The sequence below is a fragment of the Heliconius melpomene genome, chromosome 20 (genome assembly GCF_056956725.1).
Source record: "Heliconius melpomene rosina isolate 202511_hmr_F chromosome 20, ASM5695672v1, whole genome shotgun sequence".
In the NCBI taxonomy this organism is placed as follows: Eukaryota; Metazoa; Arthropoda; class Insecta; order Lepidoptera; family Nymphalidae; genus Heliconius; species Heliconius melpomene.
The window spans coordinates 10510608-10537468 of NC_140408.1; the positions used below are offsets into that span (position 1 = coordinate 10510608).

At 34.0% G+C, this 26861-nt stretch overlaps 1 protein-coding gene across 14 annotated transcripts in view; it reads right to left on the reverse strand.

The window, feature by feature from the left end:
* Positions 1-26861, reverse strand: part of mmd (disintegrin and metalloproteinase domain-containing protein mind-meld) — a 370022-nt gene that overhangs the window by 50261 nt on the left and 292900 nt on the right. For all 14 annotated transcript variants that reach the window (XM_085204490.1, XM_085204489.1, XM_085204483.1 and 11 more), the window contains one exon: positions 23195-23341. In XM_085204490.1, coding sequence (XP_085060616.1) covers positions 23195-23341 — 147 coding nt within the window. The remainder of the gene's footprint in view (positions 1-23194; positions 23342-26861) is intronic.

Consider the following 26861-nt stretch of genomic DNA (forward strand, 5'->3'; position numbering starts at 1 on the left):
ATGTAAGCAAATAAGAAAACAAACGTGATAATTATTTTTTTCTGTTGAGTTCCACCGCTTAAAAAAAAAAATTAGAGCGGAAAAAATCATCTTAAAATTTTAAAAAGAGAATTGAATTTTAAAAAGTATCCGTAAAGAATAAGTTAAAATAAATATCCATATATATTATACGTAAGAAGATAACAAAACAATATGAAAACCAAGTGAAAAATTTGCAAAAGGTAAAAGATAATTTAAATGCCGTCGTTTTAGTTTATCTATTATATAATTTAAATCACCACCCAGAACTAACAGAAAATTACATAGAAATTATCGATTATTTTGTTATTGGGATCAAAAACCAACAAGCAGGCTCACAAACTTCGCCATATTGTACCAGCACGAGTATTACCCCCTGACGTAAAATCTGCTGTTAATCTTCACCCGAGGCGCGCCGGTAATATTCTGAATAAGTAAATATTGTACGTTCAGTTATTATTGTAAGCTCTTAATAGTTTGCATTGTGTTTTTTGTTGTTATAAAAGTTTGTAATTTTATGTTTGTACGAGTAGTTCGTGTTGTTGACTTGCCTTGTTGTTACAGCTTTTGTTGCGTGGTTAACTATTAAGAATGGTTATTATGTAAATTTTTATGTTTTTTTTTTCGTATATTTTTGTATATTCTGGCCATTACGTTTTGCATGGTAGGTAGACTTCTCTATCTAGAGATAATTTGAATAAAAAACCTTCTCGCTGTATCCCGCATATAGTAGGGTAGACAAAGGGAACTTCGAATTTTCCATTCAATTTTCGAGATATGTGCGTTGAAAGGCGCAACTCATCGCCGTGCTTTATCTTGTTAAATGAACGAAGAAATTAAAAATTACGTTCTACTGAGGTGGCAGAGGGAACAAAAACCTAGAGTTAAGATACTCTGTTCCTATTAAAACACTTCCATTCTCCACTTTCCGCGCTAATCCTATAGGCATTGTGCGTTGAATACTGACTCATCTTGTTACCAGAAAGAGGAAATTAAAATATTAAATATTTAATTTTTTTCGAGTGGGAATCGACCCCACAACTGTCTCGTACAACCGCACGCTTGTCCTCGCTCTAAAAAAATATTCAATGCTTAAAATATTTTTGATAATAAATACCTAACATGTAAACCTACATATCATATCTATGTAAATAGACGTTAAATTGTGTAATATGAACGGGAATCTCCAGGGACGTAAGTTTGAATCAACCATCGATTACTAACCGCTTTAACAGTTCTGTGTATTCTATTAATAACAAATTTTGCTTAAAAAGTGGACTGAAATGTAAAATACATTTATATTTTTAGTTTCACGCTTTCCACAATGAAACACTAGTGTTAAGACACTTCGTCCCCCATGGTCCACTTGTGATATATTCACCAAAAAACTATAATAAAAACCCAAAAGTGCCATATATGACTTTTTTAGCAGACAAAATATTTCAAGCTCTTTCAAGTAAATTTAAGGTGTCTCGCTCACATTTCTAAAGCATTTTATTACAGATTTTCTGTATAAAGATGTCACCTATGGCTTAGTTAAATTGATATTGCATTCCTCTATTACTTTACCACGATGGTAAAGATTCTATATTGATATATATAATATTGCGAAGGTTTTTTTTCTATTAAGAAATAACGGATATCAGTAATTGTCACGCAGTCAGTCTATGACAGAATGGAAAGACCTAGTGGCTCAAAGGTGTAACTGTAAACACGACGATTATAGGTTCAATTTCCACTTGAGGAGATGAAATATTCAACATTTTTACTTCTTTACCTAGAAAAATAATAAAATAAAAACTAAATTAAAATAAAACATATTTCTGATATAAATTAAAAAGAAGAAAACATATCCATACTTATATTATAAATTCGAAAGTAACTCTGTCTGTCTGTCTTTTACGCAATCAGAGCCAAACGGCTAATTTAATTGTAATAAAATACTCATATACAGATACTTGAGGGTCTCGGGATGAACATAGGATACTTTTTTTCTCATATTTGTAATATTTTCGATATATACCAATATATTAAAATACTTATTAATTTGACATGGAATTTATTCTGCCATGTTAATAACAACCATCGCTATGCGACCGTTGCTAAGCAACGATTTGCAAAGTTTGTTGTTAGAAAATGTCACCCAAAATGAGCTTGTTTAACGCATCTCTCTATTGAAAATTGAGAATAATTTAATAAATATATTTAATAAATATTCGTTTAGTTCAAGCGGGCGAAGCCGCGTTCCGGTCCACTAGTATAACATAAAAATATATCATCATCAACTACAACATTTATACAAGTAAACCAAATGAAATATCCAAATTTTTCAATCACAGTAATTGAAATACAAAGTATATGAATATTTACATACAAAACGAGTACGTACATGTAATAAAAAAGAGTGATATCGTATAACGAGGGCCGTTAGTGTCTACTTCAAAAAAACACCGTATAAATTTTGTTTGCCGGTCAACGGTATAAGTTACGTGACGTTGTTTGTTTTCCGTTATTGTATAATTTTGTATATTGAAATATCGTTTTTTTAGCTCATTCAATGATATATTATTACAGGAAGCTTTTGTTGTGGTACAATAGGTGTCAGATTGAGCCCTCGTGGTGCAGTGGTTAGCGTCTGCTTGTAGATGTAGTGTTTGTGTGTTCTTTTCTATTCCTTCTAAATCATATATATGAATTATTTTTAACCGACTTCTGTAAGAAAAGTAGGTTATCAATTCGACTGTATTTTTTATTTTTTTATTTTTCTGTTCTAATTGACAAAGCACAGTGTTGAAATCCACCACTCAACACTCAAATGACTAGAAGGTTAGGAAGTGGAGAACGGAGCCAAAATAAGGTACCTCTGCCTACTTACTCTCCTATATGTGCAACTGTAAAAAATATACATATATCAAAAACTTATGAACGCTTAAAAATTCTAACCCAGGTTGGAACATCCAAGAAGATGCACAATAATATTTCAAAATAATATAAAATCTGAAACATTGAATGAGAATGAGATGGGTTTTCCTTGAAAACTGAGGGTCTACAGACAAATAGATACAGGTTTCAAATTCCTTTTGACGTTACTGGTCTTGCTAAATATATAAAGGAGAGGTGACTGACCCATCTATCAATGCACAGCTCAAACCACTGGATGGATGGAGCTGAAATTCAGCGTAGTAAATGATACTGTTGCGTTATTTATATATGTAGTTTTAATATTCATTTTTTTATATTATTTATTTTAGTTTTTCGTCGAATTTAGAGACATTGCGTGCTGAGGACGGTGGAATTCAACGCCGCGCCAAAAGTAAATAGTTATTGTTTATTTTTAGAACTAAAACTCTTATAATATCTGAAAAAATTATAAACATAAGAATTTAATGCATAACACCACAGGTCAATTTAAACACGATAAAATAAAGAAGAACCAACCGACATCCAGGTCACGCAGCCAGCATAAATTACCAAAAAAGCTTATCAGATCTAAAATGTGAGAGCTAAAACACTGTTATCGCGACGTTTCTATCTTTTCAAATAAATCTTACGAAAAAAGCGGCAGAAGAGCACTGCGTTACGCGAAATTACTTTCGCCTTTGGCCCAAATCGGTTGAAATGGGCCCAATTGACGGCAAATGGACACAAATGGGACTATTCCATGTAGATACCGCTGGTCATGCTTGTTACATTATATTTAATGATTCGATGGCTATTTGAACTTCTATGTAAGAGTTAATGGTCAATCATTTTTCATGATCTTTTATGTTTGTTTATTTTGAAAAATATTTTTATTTTTATGGTTTTTATGCACTAGGCTCCCAGGTTCTTTCTGCCTGCCCTGCTATGTGCAGGATACAGCATGAAGCTAAGAAAAAAATATAATTTATTATATTTTAGGCCGTTGTGTAACAGCGGCCAATATTTCTCTGGTAACAAAAGAAATTACAGTATTGAGTTCCGCCACTCAGAAAAAAAATAGAATTTCGGAATTTTAAAGGGGTATTTTAATACTTTACCGGATAACGGAAATTCCTATATATTTTAATAAGCTTTCGTAAGCTTTTTCAAACTTTCATGACACTAAACGATTATAAAACTGAAAAGTTAACATAATAAAAGGTTCTACGTCGCGAGTGATTTGTGAGATCATAAAACCAGGGCAACCTATAAATAAAATTAAACAGCAATAAATACTGTTACATCGGCATAATGACTGAGTGCCTTGAAAAAACACCTGCTTCTTGTAAAATATTGTGTTTACCTCCTTTTACTAATAATTCCGTGTTTTCAACCATTCTTCGTTTGGAAAATCGAAAGATCTATTTTTTATATCACGCTGTATAAGTTGAGAACCTGGAAACCTAAGTTAAATGGCGTATCTCAACACCGCACTTCGTCTCGTCATCAGAACAAAGAAATTAAGGTATTGAATATTTCATTTCTTCGAGTGTAAATCGAACCCACGACCTGTCGCGTTCACAGCCATATGCTTGCGCTCCTGCGTCACGACAACCTCTCACATGAGTTAAGATGAGAAAACTTTGATTTATCTTAACAAATCGAAAGATTTGTGTGAAATCACATATCATAGGCAATTCAAAATATTCAACTCAGGCTCAACGCCGCGCTTCGTACTATCGAAGAACTAAAAATAATCAATATCAATTCACTTTGATTGCTTTTAGTGAAGAAAATGTAAATATTTTCCAAATATAAGAAAAAAATTTAGGCTTCACAGACAAGCGAGGAGACCCTGGCAATAGTCGGGATTAATGCCAGGAAGAAGAAGAAGAAGGAGACAAGCGAGGAGACATCCAGAACTTACTTTAATAGGTGTATCCCATTATTTTTTAAAACAAGCTTAATTTTGGCAATTAAACCCCAACGTACCTGCCAATTTCCTTATTCCTGATTACCATTTAGGGTCGTCGTTTTAACTTTCGCCAACACTGAATAACTATACAGCACGTGGCCTAATTAGCTCATTTATATTCTATAATAAGAATAAATTTGCCTTTTCATGGTATAAGGTAAACTATAGACAATGTTTTGTGGCGTAGTTGGAGTGTGCTTGACTGGTAGTTGTGAGTTCATATTATACTTAGTTTATTTACTAGGAGTGATTAAAAAAGTTGGGGATATGTAACCAACGAGTTTTGTCTAGTTCCAATACTATCATTGTAATATATGTTTAGGTTGTTAACTAAAACATGAGGGATACGTTATTTATCGATTTCAACAGGAGGATGTTCATTGGATTTCTTAGAAAATTATAAATTAATTTTGATGATTCTTTTTTGTTATGTTAGGTCCTATTTTAGAGGTAGTTCCATGTAAGTTTATGGCAATTGGTTCAGTGCTTTTAAACTAATATATTCAAATTAAAAAAAATAATTTTGACAATGTTAGGAATAAAATAAATTAAAAAAGCTTAAATTATATTATAGGTTGTGACGATAAATTAATAAATAATATGATCAACACCTAAAAATTACCTACATACATCTATGTCATCGAGTAGGCAAATATTCCACATTCGAACAACCTCCATTACATCAGCTAATTGAGAAATCAATTAACCAAAAAGTTTATCCCAGCTTTCGCCGTCGTCAGTTTAAAATTGGGACAAAAACAAAAGGTAGTTCGGGGTACAAAAATTTAACCGGGTCGGTAACCACGTCGGGTTGAAACTCAAGTTTTGGGTTAACGCTAGTCCCAACTATACACTTGATTATATAAACTTTCTATTTCTGACTCTACTAGTTTTGAAATAATCTATTTTCTCTCCACTTTTTGGTGTTAGTGGGATCTGACTCTACACACTTTTGTGTGCCCTCGTTATCCTTTCGTAGGATTTTTTAAAACTTTAAGTGCTGTCGTATGACATTATAGCGGCGTTAAGTTTCGCAATACAACACTAGCTTCTCTCTAAAATAGTTTAAAGAAAAAGAAGTTATGTATCGAAGATGCATGAAGCTAAGAACTAATACCTATTCAATTTCAAGTCAAAGATCTGTGGCTTACCTGTAATTAAACGCCGTCTAAAATGCAAATATTAGTGCTATTTACACAGCGTAATTCAAATCAAACATAACACCGATTCGATTTCAATCTAATTCCCGCCCGGCGATATTTCATTAAAGCAGTAAACATTTCCCCCCTATGGCTTTATAATGAAATCCTTCAAGTGTCATCTACATATATGTATATTTGAATGTATGTATGTATGTACGCATTTATGGTGAAAACAGGAATATTTAAATAAGGAATTCATTACTTAAAGTAAAGCTAGTTGATGTAAATGTTATGCGCGATGTTTACAACTTCAACTCCTATTTGAATTTTTTTAAATTTATTTTTTTAGCTTTAGCGCATATCAGGGTAGGCAGAGGGGATCTGGAAATCCAGTATTAAGACACTTTGTTTCTATTCAGACACTTCCGATTCTCAATTTCCGCCAAATTCAAGACACATGTTGAGTGTTGAGTGGCGAAATTCAACACCGCGCTATGCCTCGTCACCAGAGTTAAGGAATAAAAATATTAAATATTTCATTCCTGAGTGGAAAACAAACACACAACTGTCGCCTTTACAATCCCACCCTTGTGCTCCTGCGCCTGCCCCGAGGGCATCCTTTTTATATTATATGGGTGTCCATTATTTTACTATGTATTTCTCAACATGGTTAAAGATATCTTGAATTCAAGAATTTGTTTCGAATTATTTGTAGATTTCAATCAATATTATTCGATAGTCTATATAAAGAAGTAAAACTATACAAATAAGTGAGCACGTTCTATTACTACATGGAGACAAATATTTCAGAAACGTATATATAGCATAAATAAACTAGAAAAGGCTCTCCTTACTCTATATTTTTGCAATTCCATTGAATAACAGCATTCCAAAATTTATTCGTTCTAAGAGAAAGCTTTCTGCTCTCGAAAAATCCGACGTTTCATACATCTGGGAATTTTCAGGCGATTTTTCATATTTGTTGAAATTTTGGATGACGGTGGACCAATGCTGTTGAACAGTAGAAAACTATTTACTTTGCAGTGAATTCAGATATTATAGTGGATTTATGTTCAAATATTTTTTGTAAAGATTTAAGAGAATTATTTTCAAATCTCCACTCTAATAGGAGGTCTAAGTTTCGCCAATCAACACGGAAAGTCCCAAAAAAAACGTGGAAAGTAGTGAACGGAATGTTTTAACACTAGGTTCCCTTGCTATGAGATAAAAAGCTGCTGTCTTTCTACTTGTGGGAGAATTTCAATATTTAAATCTGAAATCTAGATAGGTTCTAGCTTTAGGCTTGAAATCTATTACTTTAAAAAAAACAAATAACATCTTCAAGAGATATCCGGAAAGATGTGTCACAAAATGTTCGCGAGAGCGATCGCCTCGTTCCGAGCATTAAATAAATTGGTTCGAAAACAAAAATGTAAGCTGCACTCACCGTAATGAATCTGCCACAGGATTACGCACAACGCGACTCGCGGCACAATTTTTTAAAATATAAATTAAATATTTACATTTTCATGGTTTGGAAGTGGTGTGGGTTTGTTTCTCTATAATGATTTATCTTTCTCTCTCTATATTTTTATAATGATTTTGATTATCTATAATAATATTAAAGAAAAGAAAAGAAAATGGAAAAAAGTTTGTTTGGTGAAGCACGCTACTGATTTTTTTTTTGCTCTAGTACAAAACATGAGATTACATTCCGTCACTTTTAAGTAAAGCGGAGTTATTTTATTTTTATTTTTTGAGGGAACGTGGGAACTTAGTTTTAGAAAATCCGTTCCCATTGACTTCTGTTTCCCACTTTCCGCCAAATTCTACGCATTGCTTGTTGAGTAATGGAACTCAAGTCAGTAGAAATTGAACCAACAGCCTTCATGCAACCTCATCCTATTTCCTCCTTAAGATCTAAGAAAAAAGCAGCTTCATGTTTTTTCTCGTATAGCAGTTGGTAGAGAAAATCTTGTGTAAGACACTCTAGTTACCATTTTTAATTGATTAACAAGTCAAACCATAACCATTTCAAGGCCACCCAAACTTTTACCCTTAGTATCGCCATAAAACCATCCAGCACACCTGGGAGAATACGATCACTATGTAATTTATGTACACGTCAAACTTGTACAGAAACTTATAATTGCTTTCGCACTGTCTCAGATATCTGACGACAGGTGACTGGGGGGAACCTAATGACTTCCTCGCGTATAAACGGAAATTGGTTTAAACTTTAACATGCGTGCCGAAAGTTGGCCAATAACATTATTGTCTTATTCATTTATTTTGTTATGTAAATTTTGTGCTTATTTTAGCTTAATTTCAAGCTGTGTTAACAAGGTGGAGGAGGAGATGTTTGAAAATTTGATTATATATATATATTTTAGGTTTTAACAAATAAAATCTTTAATAATATGTTAATATGTAAATTACAAAATCTGTGCCTCAGAATTCTGCGGTAACTGGGAAACAGAAGTGTCTTAAATTAGGCCGAGTGTCTTAACTCTACGTTAGCCTGGAGGATCTAGCTAGAGGGTATCTTGCTATATAAAATTAAAGGGCACAATAACGTAAATTACATTTATATTGTCAAAAACAAACAAAACCCTTAAAAAGCAAAAAACATAGTTTTCAAAAACGATTAATCTAGCCGATTGAAACATAAAATGAACGAACGTGAAAAGCTGTGTCATCACAGTAATGAATACGGATAAAGCGTATTCGGCGGATACGATCGAAATTAAATTCCCGGGTTACATAGATGCGATACCGGGTCGCAATCCTGGCTCCACGGTGTTGCTAAAAACTGGAGTAAGGCTGTATAAGGCTATATAGGGTGTGTGCGACAGGAAATACAAGGGATTGCAAATAGGTTTGATGATGAATTTCAATTGTTGGATTTTTTGCCACTTTTGAATGGTGAGAAAAGATGATTTAGTATTTAAGATGCTGTGTTCTTCATCTTTCGCCTAATATTAAGACAGTATTATGTGTAATTTTTTAACTTCTATGCTTATTTTGAAAAATTGAGCATAAATATAACTCCTAAATATCCTATTTAAGAATGTTTATTTATGCTAATATATTATTCATATTGATATACTTTTCTTATAAAAGAAAGCAAGACGTTAAAGATGAAGCTCAACAGTTTCATCACTCAATACTCAATATCTCGAATTTGTGTCGCGTGTCACGGTTAGTGTTATGTGTGATCTAGAGTTAAGCGGAAAGTGGAGAACGGAAGTGCCGTTCCCCAATTTCCGTCTTTCTTCTTGGAATACAGCGTGAAGCTAAGCAGAAAGTGTGGAAGAGAATTACATTATTAGATCCAATTTGTCCACTCACAATGAAACTTAAGATGGACCTGGAACATATAGAAAAATATAAATAGAAAAAAAAAAGCCAAAATTCCTAAGTTCACACGGAAATGAAAAGTCAACGAGGCAAATTTACAAAAATTGTCCCGGGACCGCGCGTCGCGTCGGGACGGTAGATGCACACATTTTTACAAATTTCTAACGCTACTCTAAAATTAATATGGGAATTCCAGAATTTTGTTGTTTTCTTCGAATCACTTTTATTTGTGGCTCCGGTTTGTGCTTTTTACGAGTGAAATTTGTTTAGCTTTCACTTTATTTTAGTACTTTCAGTTGGTTTCTTCAAAAGATTTCGTCGGGGCTTTTGCATGTAATAAACAAAGGCAAGTAAATATTATTATTATTGGATTTCGCCCATTTTTTCTATATACTTGTGTAGCAGGTTTGGTCAGGTATATTGTACACTCTATATTTCGCCTTCTGTCTAATTTTGATATAATAAGGGTACAAGCTTACGTCTGTAATCTCGACGGTTGTGGGTTCGATCCCCATTCGAGGGAACGTTAATTATTATTTAATAATATTTTCATTTTATTCGCTCTGGCATCAAGGCAGAAACTCGACGTCGGGTTCTGTAAGATAATATTATACAAATTCAGAGTGAAAAACAGCTTATAAATAATTCAAGTAGCTCGTTAAAATAACGACACCACTCATCGCGAGCGGACGATTCCGAATTGAAACAAATAACACTGATTGGGAAATTTTATTATAAATTTATTGATATAGCTGTTTTTCAAAATTATACTGTATTCTATAAATCAGTTTTATTGGATCTGTGTAGTTGTGTATACCTCCAAGCATGCCGTTTAAAAGCTGAGGTCTTTTGAACTTCAGAATTCTTGAAGAACTGAGCTGAGAAATTTAAATAAAAATAATCTTAGTAACAGTAGTTTATTAAAAGAGAATAAATATGGTGTACGCATATAGCGGCGGAGGGAGCCTGGGAACCTAGTTTTAAGATACTTCGTTCCCATTAAGATATTCCCGTTCTCTACTTTCCGCAGTATTCTGGAGGTGATAGCGTGATATGTGATAGCGTGATAAGTGATAGCGTGATATGTGATAGCGTGATAGGTGATAGCGTGATAGGTGATAGGTGATAGCGTGATAGGTGATAGCGTGATAGGTGATAGCGTGATAGGTGATAGGTGATAGCGTGAGATTCTAGCGTGTTTTAACTAGCGAAACTCAGCGCTGTATTTTGCCTCGTTACCAGAGCGACAAAAAGAAAACATTGAATATTTCTTCGAGCGAGAATCGAACCCACAACCTATCGTGCTTACTGGCCTCCATAAATACATTATATTTAACAAAAACAAACTTTATAAACAATACACCGTAGAGTTGCAGCAGCGCTGTCGAATCATAAGTTTAGTTAATATTCTGTATGATCCTCTTAGCTGTAATCGAGTTGTGGACAAAGCGTTGCCTATTGTTACTGTGGAGCTTTTAGTACTGTGATATAGCATGGATTTGTTTTTCATATTTAAAGGAAAAGGGGAAAGATATTTTTTGAAAATTTACTGCATATTTTATATACATCCTAGTCATCGTCCGCAACATGCGTAGAGCTCAAGACGTAAGTCAGAAAATCATATTCTTTTCTGTTCCCGAAAATAATCAATTCAGTTGCCATTTCCTTATAAGTTGCTTCCATTTTCTTCGCTGGTAACATAGCAAAGCATGTCGTTGAATTCCGTTTCGAAAATTGGGCGGAAAGAAAGGAACGGAATGTCTGGGCATTATCTGCTGTTTACAGGATACAGCGTGAGCAAAAACATTAAAAAATAATCGTTTTATATTAATAATTATCTTTAAGCATTCAATCACGTCCATGATGTTACAAAACTAAATATTTTTATAAAAACACTGTCTTTTTGTGCTGCGACATTTGTCGATCGACTAAAACGGCAGCTAATGGCGTTTATCACCGACCGAGCCAAAATGTACAATATGAATACATATTTCAGTCTGAAAATTAACACCCCATTATTCTTTGTAAATGGTTGTCAGAAAATCTCTTTGCATGACGGCTTACATGTATTTATTAATATGTTATATCCTGCTATGTCGTCGGCATACATGGCTGATGATGTATGCCGACGACATAGCACTCATTGCCGAGAACCGACTGACGCTGGAGCGTAAAGTGAACCTCTGGAAGGGTACGCTTGAGAACGGCGGTCTTAAACTAAATGTGTCGAAGACAGAGTACATGGCCTGCGGGAGCCGGGACTCGAGCACCATCCTTATAGGTCCTGAGCCAGCCGTTAAGTCGGAGAAGTTCAGGTACCTTGGATCCGTTATGCACGAGTCTGGAGGCATCGATCACGATGTCCAAGGGCGGATAAGCGCTGCCTGGGCCAAATGGCGGGAGGTCACTGGTGTGGTCTGCGACCGCAGAATACCGCCCAAGCTCAAGGGGCTGATATACAAGAGCATCATCCGACCGGTTCTTTTATACGGCAGCGAATGTTGGCCGGCACTATCTCGGCACACTCAGGAGCTTCACGTCACGGAAATGAAGATGCTGAGGTGGATGTGCGGCGTAACGCGGTCTGACCGCATACGCAACACATTCATTCGAGGTAGTCTTGGGGTCCGTGACGTAGCGGATAAGCTCCAAGAGCGTCGTCTGAGATGGTTTGGCCACGTTACGCGCCGGCCTAAGAACTATGTCGGATGCAAGTGCCTTGCTATATCAGTTCCTGGAGTGAGACCTCCTGGACGCCCAAGGAAGCGCTGGCTGGATGTCGTGATGCAGGACATGAGAGCCAATGGTCTTACCACCGAGGACGCAAAAGACCGTGCAAAGTGGAGTAGGTTGAGTAGGAGGGCAGACCCTGGCAATAGCCGGGATTAATGCCAGGAGGAAGATCCTACTAGCTTTACCTACGAGTTGGTCTGCATATTTAAATGAAAATAAGTAAAAGTGTGTTCTAAAACGCTTCTTAGTTTATTCCGCATAGTACGGTTAGTATAGAGAACCTATATAATAGTGCATTTTATTTACTAAATTTAATTTAAATAAGTATACTAACAATCTCTGTTGAAATGAACAAAAGTAGTTTAAAAAGAAGACAAGAATTATAAAATCACTAAATATGCTACTAATATATACAATTTTCATTAGAATAAATATTAAAAATTTATATTTATTCTAATGAGATGAGGGCCGCGCGAAAGGCATGTATGAAGAGCTGAAAGAAAAGTGGATGAGAGGAAGAAGTAATCAGAGATCCGTAGCGTTAGCCATTTTTTGTTGCTGCTACCTGGGGGATGAGGTTAGAAGCTAAAAAAATATTCTAGAATATTCATGAAAACCGCTCGTCCAGATCCAACCTGCGTGATTTAACCATTAGATGCGATGTTTTACACAAAATTCCAACTAACAGCCCATCATTCTTCTATACGTATATTGTTGTCAAAAAAGCGCTTTTCCATTAAACAACGTTTCAGTACAACATGTGAGGTTGAAACGCTATTTGCTATATGATAAATGACAATTATTTTAAGTATGAGTCTCGTGAGAGCATTAATCATGTCAGCATCGTGACTTGAACTTGCTGGTTGGTGCCAATTTCTATTGTGAGTGTATAAGAAATCTATTAAGTTTATATAATATGTCTATGGTAGAGGAGTGGTGGTTCTACGAAAAGTAAGCAAGATAAGCAGAGAGAACCTAGTGATTAAACCTTCCGTTGTCCATTTTCTAAAGAGACATTACGTGTTGGGTGTCCGAACTCAGTGCCATGACTTAGTCAACCAGAGTGGGGAAGAATGGGGGGAATCCACATCCTTCGCCTTTTCACTCAAACGTTGAGTTACGATGACCGCAAATGATAAAAAAAAAACAATTTAAATAACTAAAACATTTGTAAGATGAGACTAGAAAAACTCACGTTCCAAGCTATCAGATAGTAGTTTAGCATTTATCACTGTCCTGACAGGACAAATTGAGACGTAACTTCCTCCGACTACGGAGAGCACATACTCGTATAAAGAACTAGAACTTGTGTAATATTCCTTACAATGTGTGACAGAGTGAGTTACTTATTTCAAGTGTTTATGTCTTTTGGAAAGTCTAGGAATGTTTCTTTTGAATTATTTCCTTATATTTTAGTGTTATTTCTAGGTGTTTGCCAAAAAAAATCTTTTTGATTCGAATTTTAGGCAGATAATTATGGCTATTTCTTGTCTTAAATAAGGAAAGGTACACATGATGAATGCTGAATTATTAAATCTAAACGATACAATATAGGCATGTCGTAGGTATACGTAAATTTAAAAACATATTTATAGAAATATCGTTTTTCTTTCTATGTAAAATGTAACAATCTAAATGGTTGGCATAGGGAACCTGGGAACCTAGTATTAAGACATCCCATTCCATTACCCTTCCGTACCCCACACTTGAATTCTGGCCACGCTTTTCCTCATTACTCATTCCCTCGAATGGGAATTGAACTCACAACCTGTCGCATTTACAGTCGCAAGTTCGACACGACTAATTCTAAATTCATTTAAACAATATTTAATTCCATTTACATTTGGACTTTATTATTTAAGCATTCGGTTAATTCCATTAAAGTTCATTCTAAATTACAACCTGTTTACTATGAATACTAATTGAACCCGAGTGCAACTTTGTTCTAACTCTAAACTATATTTGTCGAAACAAGTGCACTTCTCAAACCTGGGTGTTAACAAACTAGCTTATGTACCTTCTAAAGTTGTAAAACGACATTTGATGGCGTGCTACGTATTTTATTAGAAATACTAATTAATTTTATTATTTAAATGTAAAAAATCATTAGGAAATATGTTTAAGTGAGATTTATTTTCAATTTCACGCTTTATATTTTTATTTGTCTCGAAAGAAGATAGAATCTACAACCACTGTGCCATGATGGCCTCATTTAATTGATTTCTTTTTCTTATTTTCAAATGTTTGTTATATTTTGTAGGATGGGAAGGCCTAATGTCTTCGAATTCTTCACATGTCCTCCGAGGAGTACTTCTCTTGCTATTTACATGACCTTCATCCAGTATCGTCGATACTGTGTTCTCAAAAGTTAGCCGAGGCCTCCTGCCTCCCATAACACTTTAGTTTTATATATCTTTTTAGAATAATATTTAAGCACGAAATACAATAATTGATTGTTATAAATATGCCAACACCTCAAACTAATATATGTGCAAATATTTATTTTCTCGACAAAACAAAATAATAAATTATTTACTTATAATTAAAAAAAAAACAAGCCAAGATTACGCGATCTCGAAACGAATCTCCTTACAAAGTCAGTACAATATTTAATTAGACAAGTTGGATCTTTGTGATATTTTAATTTCTTCGAGCCCGAATTTATTTGTGAAGCAACAGACAGCTTTTGGGAAAATAAAATAGCTGGGAGGCGTATACACGCGTTGTCTTAATTGAATAGCGCCCTGTCACGTCTTTACCTCTTACTTTAGTTCATTCTTGATGGCCATATTCAGGAGAGTTTTTAACCGGCTTAAAAAAAGAGGGTTATGAATTTGACATGAATGTATGTATGTACAATATACAATGTTGTAGATATTGAATAGTATGACGAACTGATGATTTAGATTTCCCAGTACGTGTGTTTATTTTGTATGTATATTTGTATGTTTGTCCATAGATTTTTAAGGAACCTAATGCTTTTTCGCTTCAAATAAGGCATATTTCACTTTCATTATCATCACATAGCATTGACGCATTTGTAGAATAACTCCTACTCCTACTCCATAGAGTAATTATATGTGTCTAGGATTTATGGGTAGAGGGTCTCAGGAAATGGACAGACCATTTTACTAATTTTCAGTATTTCAGCATATATTTGGGAATTTATTATTTTTTCCAAAAAACATACTCAGGCCACAATCGATCCGTCGATCGTGTTACTTCTTGACCATGACCCTTAAACGAGTTCACCCGCCACAACCACCACAGATGGACCATCTTCATCATCCATAACGTCAAACACAAACCCATAAATCAATTTTAACAATGTAATAAAACCAATGTAATTGGGTGAACGTATCCGCGCGCGCAAACGATATTACCATCCACCTCGCCCGTAATTACACGTAATCAGTTGTAATCGAGCGTGGCTAATGAGTTCCTGAGCGCTATATAATTTGCCTTGTAATAATGCTTTATATGCAGAACGATTGTACTAATTTTTAGTGGATTCGTATTAAAATTTGGTATGTTGGTTCGATTCCGATTGTTGTGGTTTGGTTTTTCTGCAACTGCTGGTTCATAATATTTAAAAAAAAGTTCCGCTACTGAACAAGCAATGCCTCCAGAATTTGGTGGAAAATGCGTAATAGAGTGCTTTAACATTAGGTTCTCTCTGCCTATTCTTCTGTGTGCGAGATACAGCGTGAAGCGAATAAACGAATAAATAAATTAAAAAGAAAAAAAAATATTGTAAGTTTTAAAATGCTACTATCAATCTCTTATTAACAATGCGAATAATTAAATAAAATCTACGCTCCCTACCACCAAACATCCCAGCCAAATTCCAAACATAAGTAATTTGAATCACAACGAAAACGGTGGAGGGTTCAGAACAAACTTTAGCTGGGCTTAAAAATGAAATTGTCCTCGCAAATCTGAGGGTGTCAGTAAATTTATGCAGCGGCTCCACGATAAGGGTCTTGGATTATCTCTCTCTTGACAAATGTCGGTCTATGACAGTTACATACTTCTACATTAAACACATGTGGCACTAAAACTGTTTATAGTTATAAGCTATGGTATAACATGGATAATGTAATTTCTTATGTTGTAAAATAAGATTATTTGATAGTAACAGGGTAGGATAATGTTAGGACACTCCGTTTTCCTCTCTCTGGCGTATTCCTAATAATATAATATCCTCATATTGCAAAATAATTCATTTCCCAGCGTGGTAATCGAACCCGCAAGCATTGTGTTTCAAAAGTCAACAATTTTAACGATATTGTTATAATGACTGCATGTGTTACTTACTTTTTAGTAATTACTTTTATTGTATGAAATTAGATTAAAGCAGAACTGTCGTAAGAACCTTAATTCTACACAAATATATTGTTTTGGACCAAGAACAGAGCAATTTAGAGAACAAAATAAGAAACCCGAGATGATCTCACAAACTACAATTAACCTTTGAATAAGCATTATCCATTATAAGAATTTATTGTCAAATTTTCTGTAATTAAAATAATAAAAAATCTTTAAATTTCTGAACAGCACAAAGCAGGTAACGCAAAACGTTGGGAAAAATTGAAAAAATGCAGGCAAAAACGTTAAAAATAACTAACGTAAAACAGAAATTAAAATTCCCGAGGATACCTACCCCTAATTAAACACTAGAACGGTAAGATAAATATTCTCCTCTACATAGAGCTCTATGAGAATTGAATTTTTAAAACTACGTAGTTTTACGTTACCGTATACGTTTCGTTTGTTAGTTCTGGACTAAAAAGAAAGTCACTTAAATCTAAATTCGTTCTTCATATAACTTTTAGAAAATATGGTCGAGTTTAGTGGAAATTTTTGAAATATATTACATTCTTTATGAATGCAGCAGCTAAATATTCTTTTAGAATTTTTAAAAGTGTTGTTTACTCATACTGTGCGTCATAAACATATTAAAGTTCGTTTAGTTTATTTTTTAAAACGTCGATATATAGGTAGGTACAGGTTCGAATTCTGCAACGTACTTTTTATTCAATTTTTCAATTTCTTTACAATGACTGAGAATATGTAAAATATGAAAGTAACTTAAAATATTATAAAATAAATGGTGTGTTTTTATCCCCGAATGATAATAAATTAATAATCGATTCATTAGAATCTGAGAGCTATATTTTTGTAATCTCTTTAAGAAATGCTTATAATTAGTAATAACTAAACATAAAAAATAATAAAACCCATAACCATCACCGGCTACGGTCAAAAGCTGAGAAGTCACACCACCACACCACGATAGCCTCTGTTTAATACAAGTATGTTAAATATTATTTTTATTATAGGCCATTTTAGTTATTTAACATATTCAATTGTAAAGTAACAAGTGAAAAGCATAGAGTTCTAAACCTATTCTTAAGAAAAGAATTCCATAGAAAAAAATGTGCAAAAATCAATATAAATCATAGAGCAAACCCACGAGCAAAAACTTGTATCACGTCGCGTTAATGACAGGCCTAAATGGAACAATAGTTGATTAATCTCGGCCCGAGCTTTGTTTGTCGCAATGATAAGACCCGTTGTGTGCGACAATTAACAATATCTTTAAATACATAACATCCACTTGCCTTACACTTGCTCTTTAAATCATAATAAACAATAATTTACTGTTTTAGATATGTATAAAAATTTTAATGTAGCGAGATTGGAACCTGCACCTATTTGCAATCGTCTTACTAAGCTATACGTTTTCCTGGCATTCTTAGACGTGTCTAATAGAACATCTTTCTTTTCTATGTGTGGAATAACACTTTAAATTAAAACTAAATTTAAATTATTAAAGTCTACGCAAACGAAGTCGCGAGCGGTCTATAGTTCTAAAATAAACTTGTGTAAATCAGAATATTATGTCGCTTTATTCAAGTGACTGATTGAAAATTATTTACGAATTGTTATTGTTCAAACGCTCGAATTCCATTCTATCTAACGTCATCCACATTAATTATTTTCCAATATAGTTTCTAATTATATTAATAATCTATTAACGTGAATATTTTCAGTAATTTATGCTTCATCAATAGATAGATATGTCAGCGTGTATTTTATTTCAGCTTCACGCTCTATCCCGCACATTGCAGGGTAGGCAGAGGGAAGCTAGTGTTAAGACACTCCGTTCCCTAGTTTTGCCTCGAATCTCCTGCGAAGAAATGAAAATACAAATTTAAATAAATATTTCATTTCCTCGAGTGGGGATCGAACCCACAGAACCACCAGTCACATTTACAGTCACATTTTGTGCCCTTACGCCACGAGTGGCCTATATTTTATTTGATACTAGCATCAATTAATCAGTATTATTAATCGCGGTATCAAGTTATAGAGCATATTCAAACGAAATGTTTCGGAAAATGGAGAAATTAGTTTTACTACACGCTCTCCGCCTAGCCTGCTATTTGCGGGATACAGCGTGAAGTTATGATATTATTGTTATTGGTAGAACCTACACATATAGGAATAACGACCGCCTGGTAATCTTTTTTTTAGCATCACGCTATTTTACGTATAACGGGTATACAGAGACAGCTTAGTCATACTCAGGCTAGTATTTATAAAACACTCTGAAGTCTGAGGTCGATCTTGAGAGCGATCTTGAGATACCATTTTCATTCATACAATAGGATTTATGAATGAAAACGACATTTTAAGACCGATATTAGAGTTGAGAGTGATTTATAAATGTGGGTCTTTGTCTACTAGAACAGCGAAAACAACTAGTAAGAATCGAACCCACATCCACCGAACGCTGACAAACGAACAAACGCTGTCACACGGACGGACCTGTTTAGGAGAAATATAATAAACTGAAGATCAGTCTACCCATCACCTAGTACCCGACCACAATATCCCCAGAAACTGTCACAAACGTTAATTTATCACCAAAATAAAAACACCATACTTCTTCAAGTTATTAAGCTTAATTGTTGTATTTATGAAACGGCACAAAAAAATTCAACTGTTCAAAATTAGCGAGTCATCCGCGTAAACAAAATTTAAGAGGTCGACAGCAAAAAAACGATTTACGAGCGCCAACACAATGATAGTAGGCAGCGGTCTCTGGCGACGGGAAAATGAAACGACAACAGACCGAGCGTAATTATTTTCGAATAGACTACCCCCGGCGTTTGACCCCGAAAATATTTTTTGCTAATATATATCTATCTACCCACGCAAGCTTTTTTGTTGGAATATTAATTTGTTATAAATGGTGGTTGAGATCAGTCGTGACGCAGGAGCAGATTGTGGGTTTGATTCCCACTCGAGGAAATTAAATATTTCATATTTTCATTGCCTTAATCTGGTTCCGCTATTCAATAGGCAATGCCTCCAGAATTAGACAGGAATTAGGGTAATACTTGGTTTCGAGGTTCCCTCTGCCTATCATACTAGATGCAGGATAGAGGGTAAAGCTAAAAAAATTGTTTTTTACTTACTTGGTTTATAGAGTGCCTTTGTAAAATTTGTGAATATTTATTAATTACCCTTTTTCTTACATTTATGTAAGAACATAGTGTTGTTATAAGTACTCTGTTGAAATTAACTTCATTTTTGAATTACAATAATAAAATATGAAAAATACACGATATTTCTTTAAAAATTAAGACAATATTTTAATAATAACTAAAAATAAATTGTAATAACTGAACCTAATGGCTTAATAATTTCCTACAATTTATATCAAGTTGTTTAATCATGTTCATTATTATATGAATGAAGTTGATAATTTGCTGGTAAATTAATTTTAAATTAATTTGTATAGTGGATGGTCTATTGATAGGGTGATAGGGTTTATATTTATGTGTTTTATATAGGGCATGCTATTTTTTTAGCTATACGCAGAATCCTGCACGTTTCAGAGTAGGTAGAGGGAACCTGCGAACCTAGTGTTCCGCAGACATAGATGCTCCTTTCCCATAAAGACGTGCCGTTTCCCATTTCCTGTCGAATTCTGGAGGCATTGCCTCCAACTCCTAGTGGGAATCAAACCCAGAGCCGTTACGTTTACAGTCGCATGTTTGTGCCCCTGATCCATTACAGCTCCAACTTAAATAAATATTATAATGATTATAGAAAAATAACAAAAAACATAATCAAAATGATAATATCAAAGGAAAATTTACTTTTAGATAATTATTATTTACATAAAAACTGTATTCACATTTATTATCTGTATCAAAGGAACCATTTCAGTCGTATATAAAAATTAAACAATAGAAATAGAATCGAATAATCTCGAGGCACCGCCATTGTGTGCACCCGTTGGTCCTTTATGCCGAATATTTAATATTCTACTAAAACACGTTCTGCAAATTTATCCTATAAATTTGATGGTATATTTTAATACAATAATATATATATATATAATTTGAAGGGTGTTGATTAGGTAATTTATACTTCCTGGTATAGTGATGCAGGCTAGCTAGGTAGTAATGGGTTGTAGACCACAGATAAATTTAAATGATTTTTTTATTCATTTTATTTTTTTTATTAGGAAAACATAAAACTTGTCATGTTTTTTCTTGTTTCGTTAGCATATACCAAGTATTTTTATTTATTTCTTCGAGTTTGAATTGAACCCTCACTAGTCACCTTTACATTTAGACGCTGAGCTATTGCGACACGAAGGTTTCACAAATATAAATTTGAAAAAGCTTAAAATTAACAACGAGAAAAAAGTCGAAGCTTTTCAGTAAAAAAATTGCTGCTACAAATTGGAGCAAAACCCCAAAATCCTATTAAGGGCCAACGAGAGGAAATAGTGTACACGCTAAGTAATGAACAATTAAGTAAGCTCTTTTGCTTGGTGCTTATAATTTGCTTTTTAAATGAAATATTTTTTTTGCATCTTTCGCGTATATAAAAGAGTAATGTCATGTCACTGTAATGTAATGTCTAATGTCTGTGTAATTAAGACATTTCGTTGTCCACTTTTCGAGCGAGGAAATGCAATAATTTAGAAGTAACCATTCCCCCAAGTGAGAAACGAACATACAACTATCACGCTTACGGTCAGATGCTTCCCCGCTGCGCCACGTTGTCTTTAATATCAAAATAGCAAAGCAATACATGACACGAAAATGCGATGGTTGTGAGTTCGATTCCCACTTGGAATTATTTTCATTTACCCTCTCCCTGACACATAGACGAGCAAATTGGCGTTCCGCTACCTACTGATAACTCGAAAATTTGGCAGAAAATGGGGCAGCAGTGTCATTACACTTCTTCTTCTTCTCTCCCTATCCGGTTATATGGGATACAACGAAAACTAAGAAAAATATTATATGAAGCTTTATATATGTACGTCGTTAAACAAGTTATTTAGTGCCACAGGTAAGCAATAAAGTATTTAAATAAATGCATATCACATTTATGTATGAATAACAAAATAATTCTACTATATATTTCGAAGGAAACAAAAGAGTTTTTAAATTATTATACCTTCGGTGACGTAAATTCAATTTTCATTGTGAATTTATTGAAAGCTCCATATATATATATGAACATAGTTATAAATCTTTTATATTGTATACGATATCCGTTATTTCAATGGTATAATTCTATACATATATTATACTAGTAGTAGCTCACAGCTTTGCTTACGTGGTCTTACGATCTAAAGAGAAAATCTCGTTTTTAGGGTTCCGTACCCAACGGGAAAACCCTGTTAGTAAGACTCAACTGTCCGTCAAAATCTCCGAAGAGTTCTACTATTTAGTAAAAAAAGTAGCCAAGAGGCTTTATCATGGTATTTCAGCTTCTGCAATTGCTATGTTAATCGATCTAATTTTTTTTAGATCTTTTATGTACAAAATCGACTTTTTTATCCTTTAATTTAGAAAGCGAATAAGAAATTGTATAATATGTAAGCTACGTATAACAGCCACATATAAGATGCAATTATTAAAAGTAGGTCGAAATTAGTTTCTTAGATTTAATAAAAGTATGTATGAAACTGGTGTTAATTATATGTTTTTTCAGCTTCACGCTCTACCCCGCATATAATAGGCTAGGCAGAGCGAGTCTAGTATTAAAACACTCCACTTTCCACTTTCCGCCCAGTTCTGGAGGCCTTGCCTTGCCTCGACACAAACCCACAACCTGTCGCGATAACAGTTGCTCGCCACGCTTGGTCCCCTACACCACGACTGGCCTCAATAATATTAATTCATTTTATAAATTAACAGAAAATATTTATTATATTAGCAAACACTGTTATTTGATTTATTATTGGTTTGAAATATACAGAATAGTAATTAATGGGTGATAGTTAAATTAGAGGAAAACCACATTTCGTTGGCACGAGCTAATTAAATTAGATGTATTAATTTAGATTACGTATTATTAGTGACTTGTTGTATATTAAGAGCTATTGATTTCATTGTATTATGAAATATTTGATTTTGAATTACAAAGTACGATATATATCGATATTAAGTTTATAAAATTGAAGGATTGTTTAGTTATATGCACTAATTAAAGAAACTACGGATTTAAGCAGAGGGACCTACTGTTCAGACAATCCGTTCCCATTAAGACCAGTTTCTCAATTACTGAATTCTGGCGCAACTCAACGCCGCTTTTTGCCGCGTTACGTTAACGAGCGAGAGAATATTAAATATTTCATTTCCATAACCTGTCGCGTTTACAGTCGCTTGTGCCCCTGTGTCACGATAGGCCAGACCTGGCTAATTAGAACTGGCCTAGCTGGAACTTTATCTTTCACTTTTAATAAAGCGAATATAAAAATAAAATATTAAGAATTACATAAGAGATCTTGCTATTAGTGAAAGAGGTGTAGGCCGATTGTCAAAAAAGTAGTCAGTTTCGGACAACGGCCAACGTCACACTTACACAATATGTGAACACTCACACTAATGCAGAGCTCAGTCCAGACCTCGCAGTCTGTACTAAAAATTTATATACCTCTTTCCAATATTATTAATAATATAAGAAAAGTTTAAATTAAAAAAATCGTTATAATATATTAAAACATTAGGATAAATGCACTGACCGATAGATCGCCGCCGTAGAAGGGATGTATGACGAAGGTCTCGTTGCCAATGTGAATGACGCCAGACACCCCATTGCACGTGTGGAAGGCAGCGGTTGCTCCTGGATAGTCCTTGACAGTGCCGTGGTAGTAGCAGTGTTCGATTTCCTGGACAAAGAAAAACAGTATTTAGAATATTTATTTTTTTGTTGTTTTTTGATGTTCACAAGGGTGCTCCACTCGAGGAAATTAAATATTTATTTATATTTATGTTTTCATTTCTCCACTTTGGTGTCAAGGTCAAAGAGCGGTGTTGAGTTCCGCGACTCAACACGCAATGCCTCCAGAATTCGGCGGAAAGTGGGGAACGTAGTGTCTTAACACTAGATCCCCTTATATATTTTATATTATATTAGTAATAGTTCCAATACCAAATGCCGAATATTTAAAATAATAAAAACCCGCTAACTACAGATTTGCATTTTCTGTGAAACTCATTTCGATACATAAAACGTGAGCGCTACACAAATAAAGTCGATATTAAAATGTTCATTTTTAATTATTTGAATATTCAACAGAAAAAATTTAACAAACATAATTTTAATATGAAAATATTTTCTATAAAAGCTTAAGTAATTAATGTAGAAAATGTAATTTTGTTCATAATTTTTCATCAAAAGTATTTATAAGCGTCCTGAATATGTGATTAACAACAAATTGAGAAATGAAAGTACTCTTTAAAAATTTCAAGCTATGAAAATAATTTTTTTTTTACATGTAATTTGTAAATTCGCTTTAAAAATGTGTAGCTAAAAAATATTTATATTTTTAGTTAGACTGTATTTATATTTAATAAAATCTTCTAGAAAAAATTTAGTGTGGGGATCGAACCAACAATTATTTTGTGTTAATGATTCTATTGTACTGTGCGTTGTTTTATTTTTTTCATTTTAAATTATATGTTATTATTTTTTCATCATATTTATTTTAGTTCATTTATCGAAAAAAGCTATAAACTATCATTATAAATGAAAATGAAAACGACATCTCAGACTTCAGAGTGACTTATTAGTATGGGCCATAGATTATTAAAATAGTGTTTTCTCCATACAACGTGATATTGGCGAAGTGATTGTGCTCAACTGGCACGCTTGAAGCGCCATAAATTAAGAACTAAACTGATTATTAAAATGGCATCTCAAGATTCTTCTCAAGATCCATTACCTAGTTGAAAAAGAATCGGTTATTCTAAGGCACACAATCTTACCTAACGGCAACTTAATTTGAGCCGATTGATTGGATGTAAATAGGTTTTAATGAAAAACGTGACCAGACATCTCTAGAGTCGATGTTGTATCCGGTCAATTAATTCGATGAGATAATTATTAATTACTAGCGATTTACCCCTGGTTTGCCTCATTGTTACAATCATTTTTAATATAAGAGTGAAGAATGAACATGTTGGAAGGTAACTTAAGTTAAGTCGCTGTTTTTTTATTTATTTTTTCACTTTCGCTCTTTAGTTTCACACTGTACCCCAGTGTTAAATCACTACGTTCCGCGCTTTTTGCCTGAATTCGATGTAAAACGTATCGAATGGCAGAACTGAACACCGCATTTCATCTCACGTGGTTACATAGTCGTATAATCATTTAGTCTACTGCCAGACGCTGTCACAGCGACGACGGCCTCAACAAAATATTTAAGTATTCAATTTTAATTAAAAGCAAGCAGTAAGAAAATTAAACAACAAAAAATCGTATTTTTCATATTACTATAAAAAAAGAACAAAGTGGCTTTAGAGGCTTTCACGGCCCAATGTTTTTCAGATCGTTTACCCGCTGTTTTTGTCTTAGGGATATTTATATTAGGCCAGACTTACCATAAATATGAGATTGGATGGAATTAGGTTAAGTTAAGTTTTTATGCAAAAAGAATTATGTGATTATTCGCTCTTGATGAGGATAAAGCGGACTAATTTATTATTTGTTAAACGTTGTAATGTCGAGATCAGACATGGTGGCAGGTTGTGAGTTCGATTCCCACTTGAGGAACTGTTATACTAATATTTTCTTTTTCTCGGTCTGATCTCAAAAGAACTCGTCGAAATCAAAAATATGTTAAAGATAATTCAGAAAAAACTTTCACTGTAACCTCGGTGCTCTGAGACAGTTGATAGTTTTCTCCTAATAGCAGGCACACTAGAAATAGTCACTAGGGACATAAAATCAATAATGGAGAAAATGGAGGAACCAATCATCCTAGCCTAGATGGACCTTCCATCCAGGAGGAAATGGATGTAGGTGAGAGTGAAAGTCTTAATCAAATAAACGAAGAAACCAGTTACAATAACGTACAAACCTTAAACCCCAACCAAGGCCAAACCTCTTCGACAAAACGCGACGTTAACTTCCGCCACTTAACAAGTGTCCCGAAAATCGGCGGAATTTAGGGAGTGGAATATTTTAACACTAGTTTATCTCTGCCTAATCTATATATATAAAATCGAAAGGTCACTCACTCATCACGAAATCTCAGAAACTACAAGTGCTAGGAATCTCAAATTTTGCATAGGAGTTACTTATAGGACGTAGGTGCTCGCTAAGACGGGAATTTTCAATATTCGACTTCTAAGGGGTTGTTTTTGGGGTCGAAAGTTTGTATGAAACTTCGTTACTACAAATGCTAGGAGTCTCAAATTTTGCATAGACGTCACTAGGACGTAGTCATGGAGACAGAAATTAATAATAACATAGTTCACGCGGGTGAAACCGCGAGCGGGCCGCTAGTGTATTATATACAGAATACGTAAAGCTACGTAACTATATTAAAATACGTTTTACAAAATCAGCGAATACCGTTTGTACATTTAAAACCGTTTTCACAATTTCACCTAAGTGAAGAACATTTTTTTCCTCTTTTAGATAAACTTAATTAATAAATCCTCATTATGAGATTTTGCCCAATTGTTAAGGAAAATTTAGGCAATTTAATTCAATATATTTAGATATGAGCATTTCCGTAAGGGGACGGACGTCCATACAAATTCAAATTCAAATTTTATATAACTAAGCGTGACGGGTTCTATTCCAACATAGATTTTACGTCCAAAGATCGGGACGTAAAATCTGTCTTAGTATGTAAATGCGATCAAGTGTAAGAGAATTAAAAGTAAGAAATAAATTACAAAACGACCAAAATGGGCTCAGACGAAAAAAAACTTTAAAAAGAACAAAAATTATCTTGAAATGGAGAACATGGATAATATAGTGTCTTGGAAATCTGGTGTTCTTCTTTAACAAAGTCACCGCCAATTTCTAACATTTAAAAAAAAAATCTTCAGTTAATATCGCTTACTTTTTTATTTAATACATTTTCACATTCATATCAAAAACATAATATAATATAAACAACGTCTCGTTGTGTTTTAAGATGAAAAGTACAATCAAAGATCATTTTTCACTGTTTTCAACAATTTCCCCAGTTCACAGCATCCCGGCCATGAAAAATGAGATGCGACCCGTCTGATTCATCTTCCAGCTGACAGCGGCCAGTGTAATTGCAAAATAGAAAAATGGTACAAAATATTATGATTTAATAAATACTGTGTGTTTGTTCGTACCTTTTGTAACGAGTAAGTCTGGATGGCCTTAATTTTGGTGAGTAATTTAAATTAAATGCTTCCCTT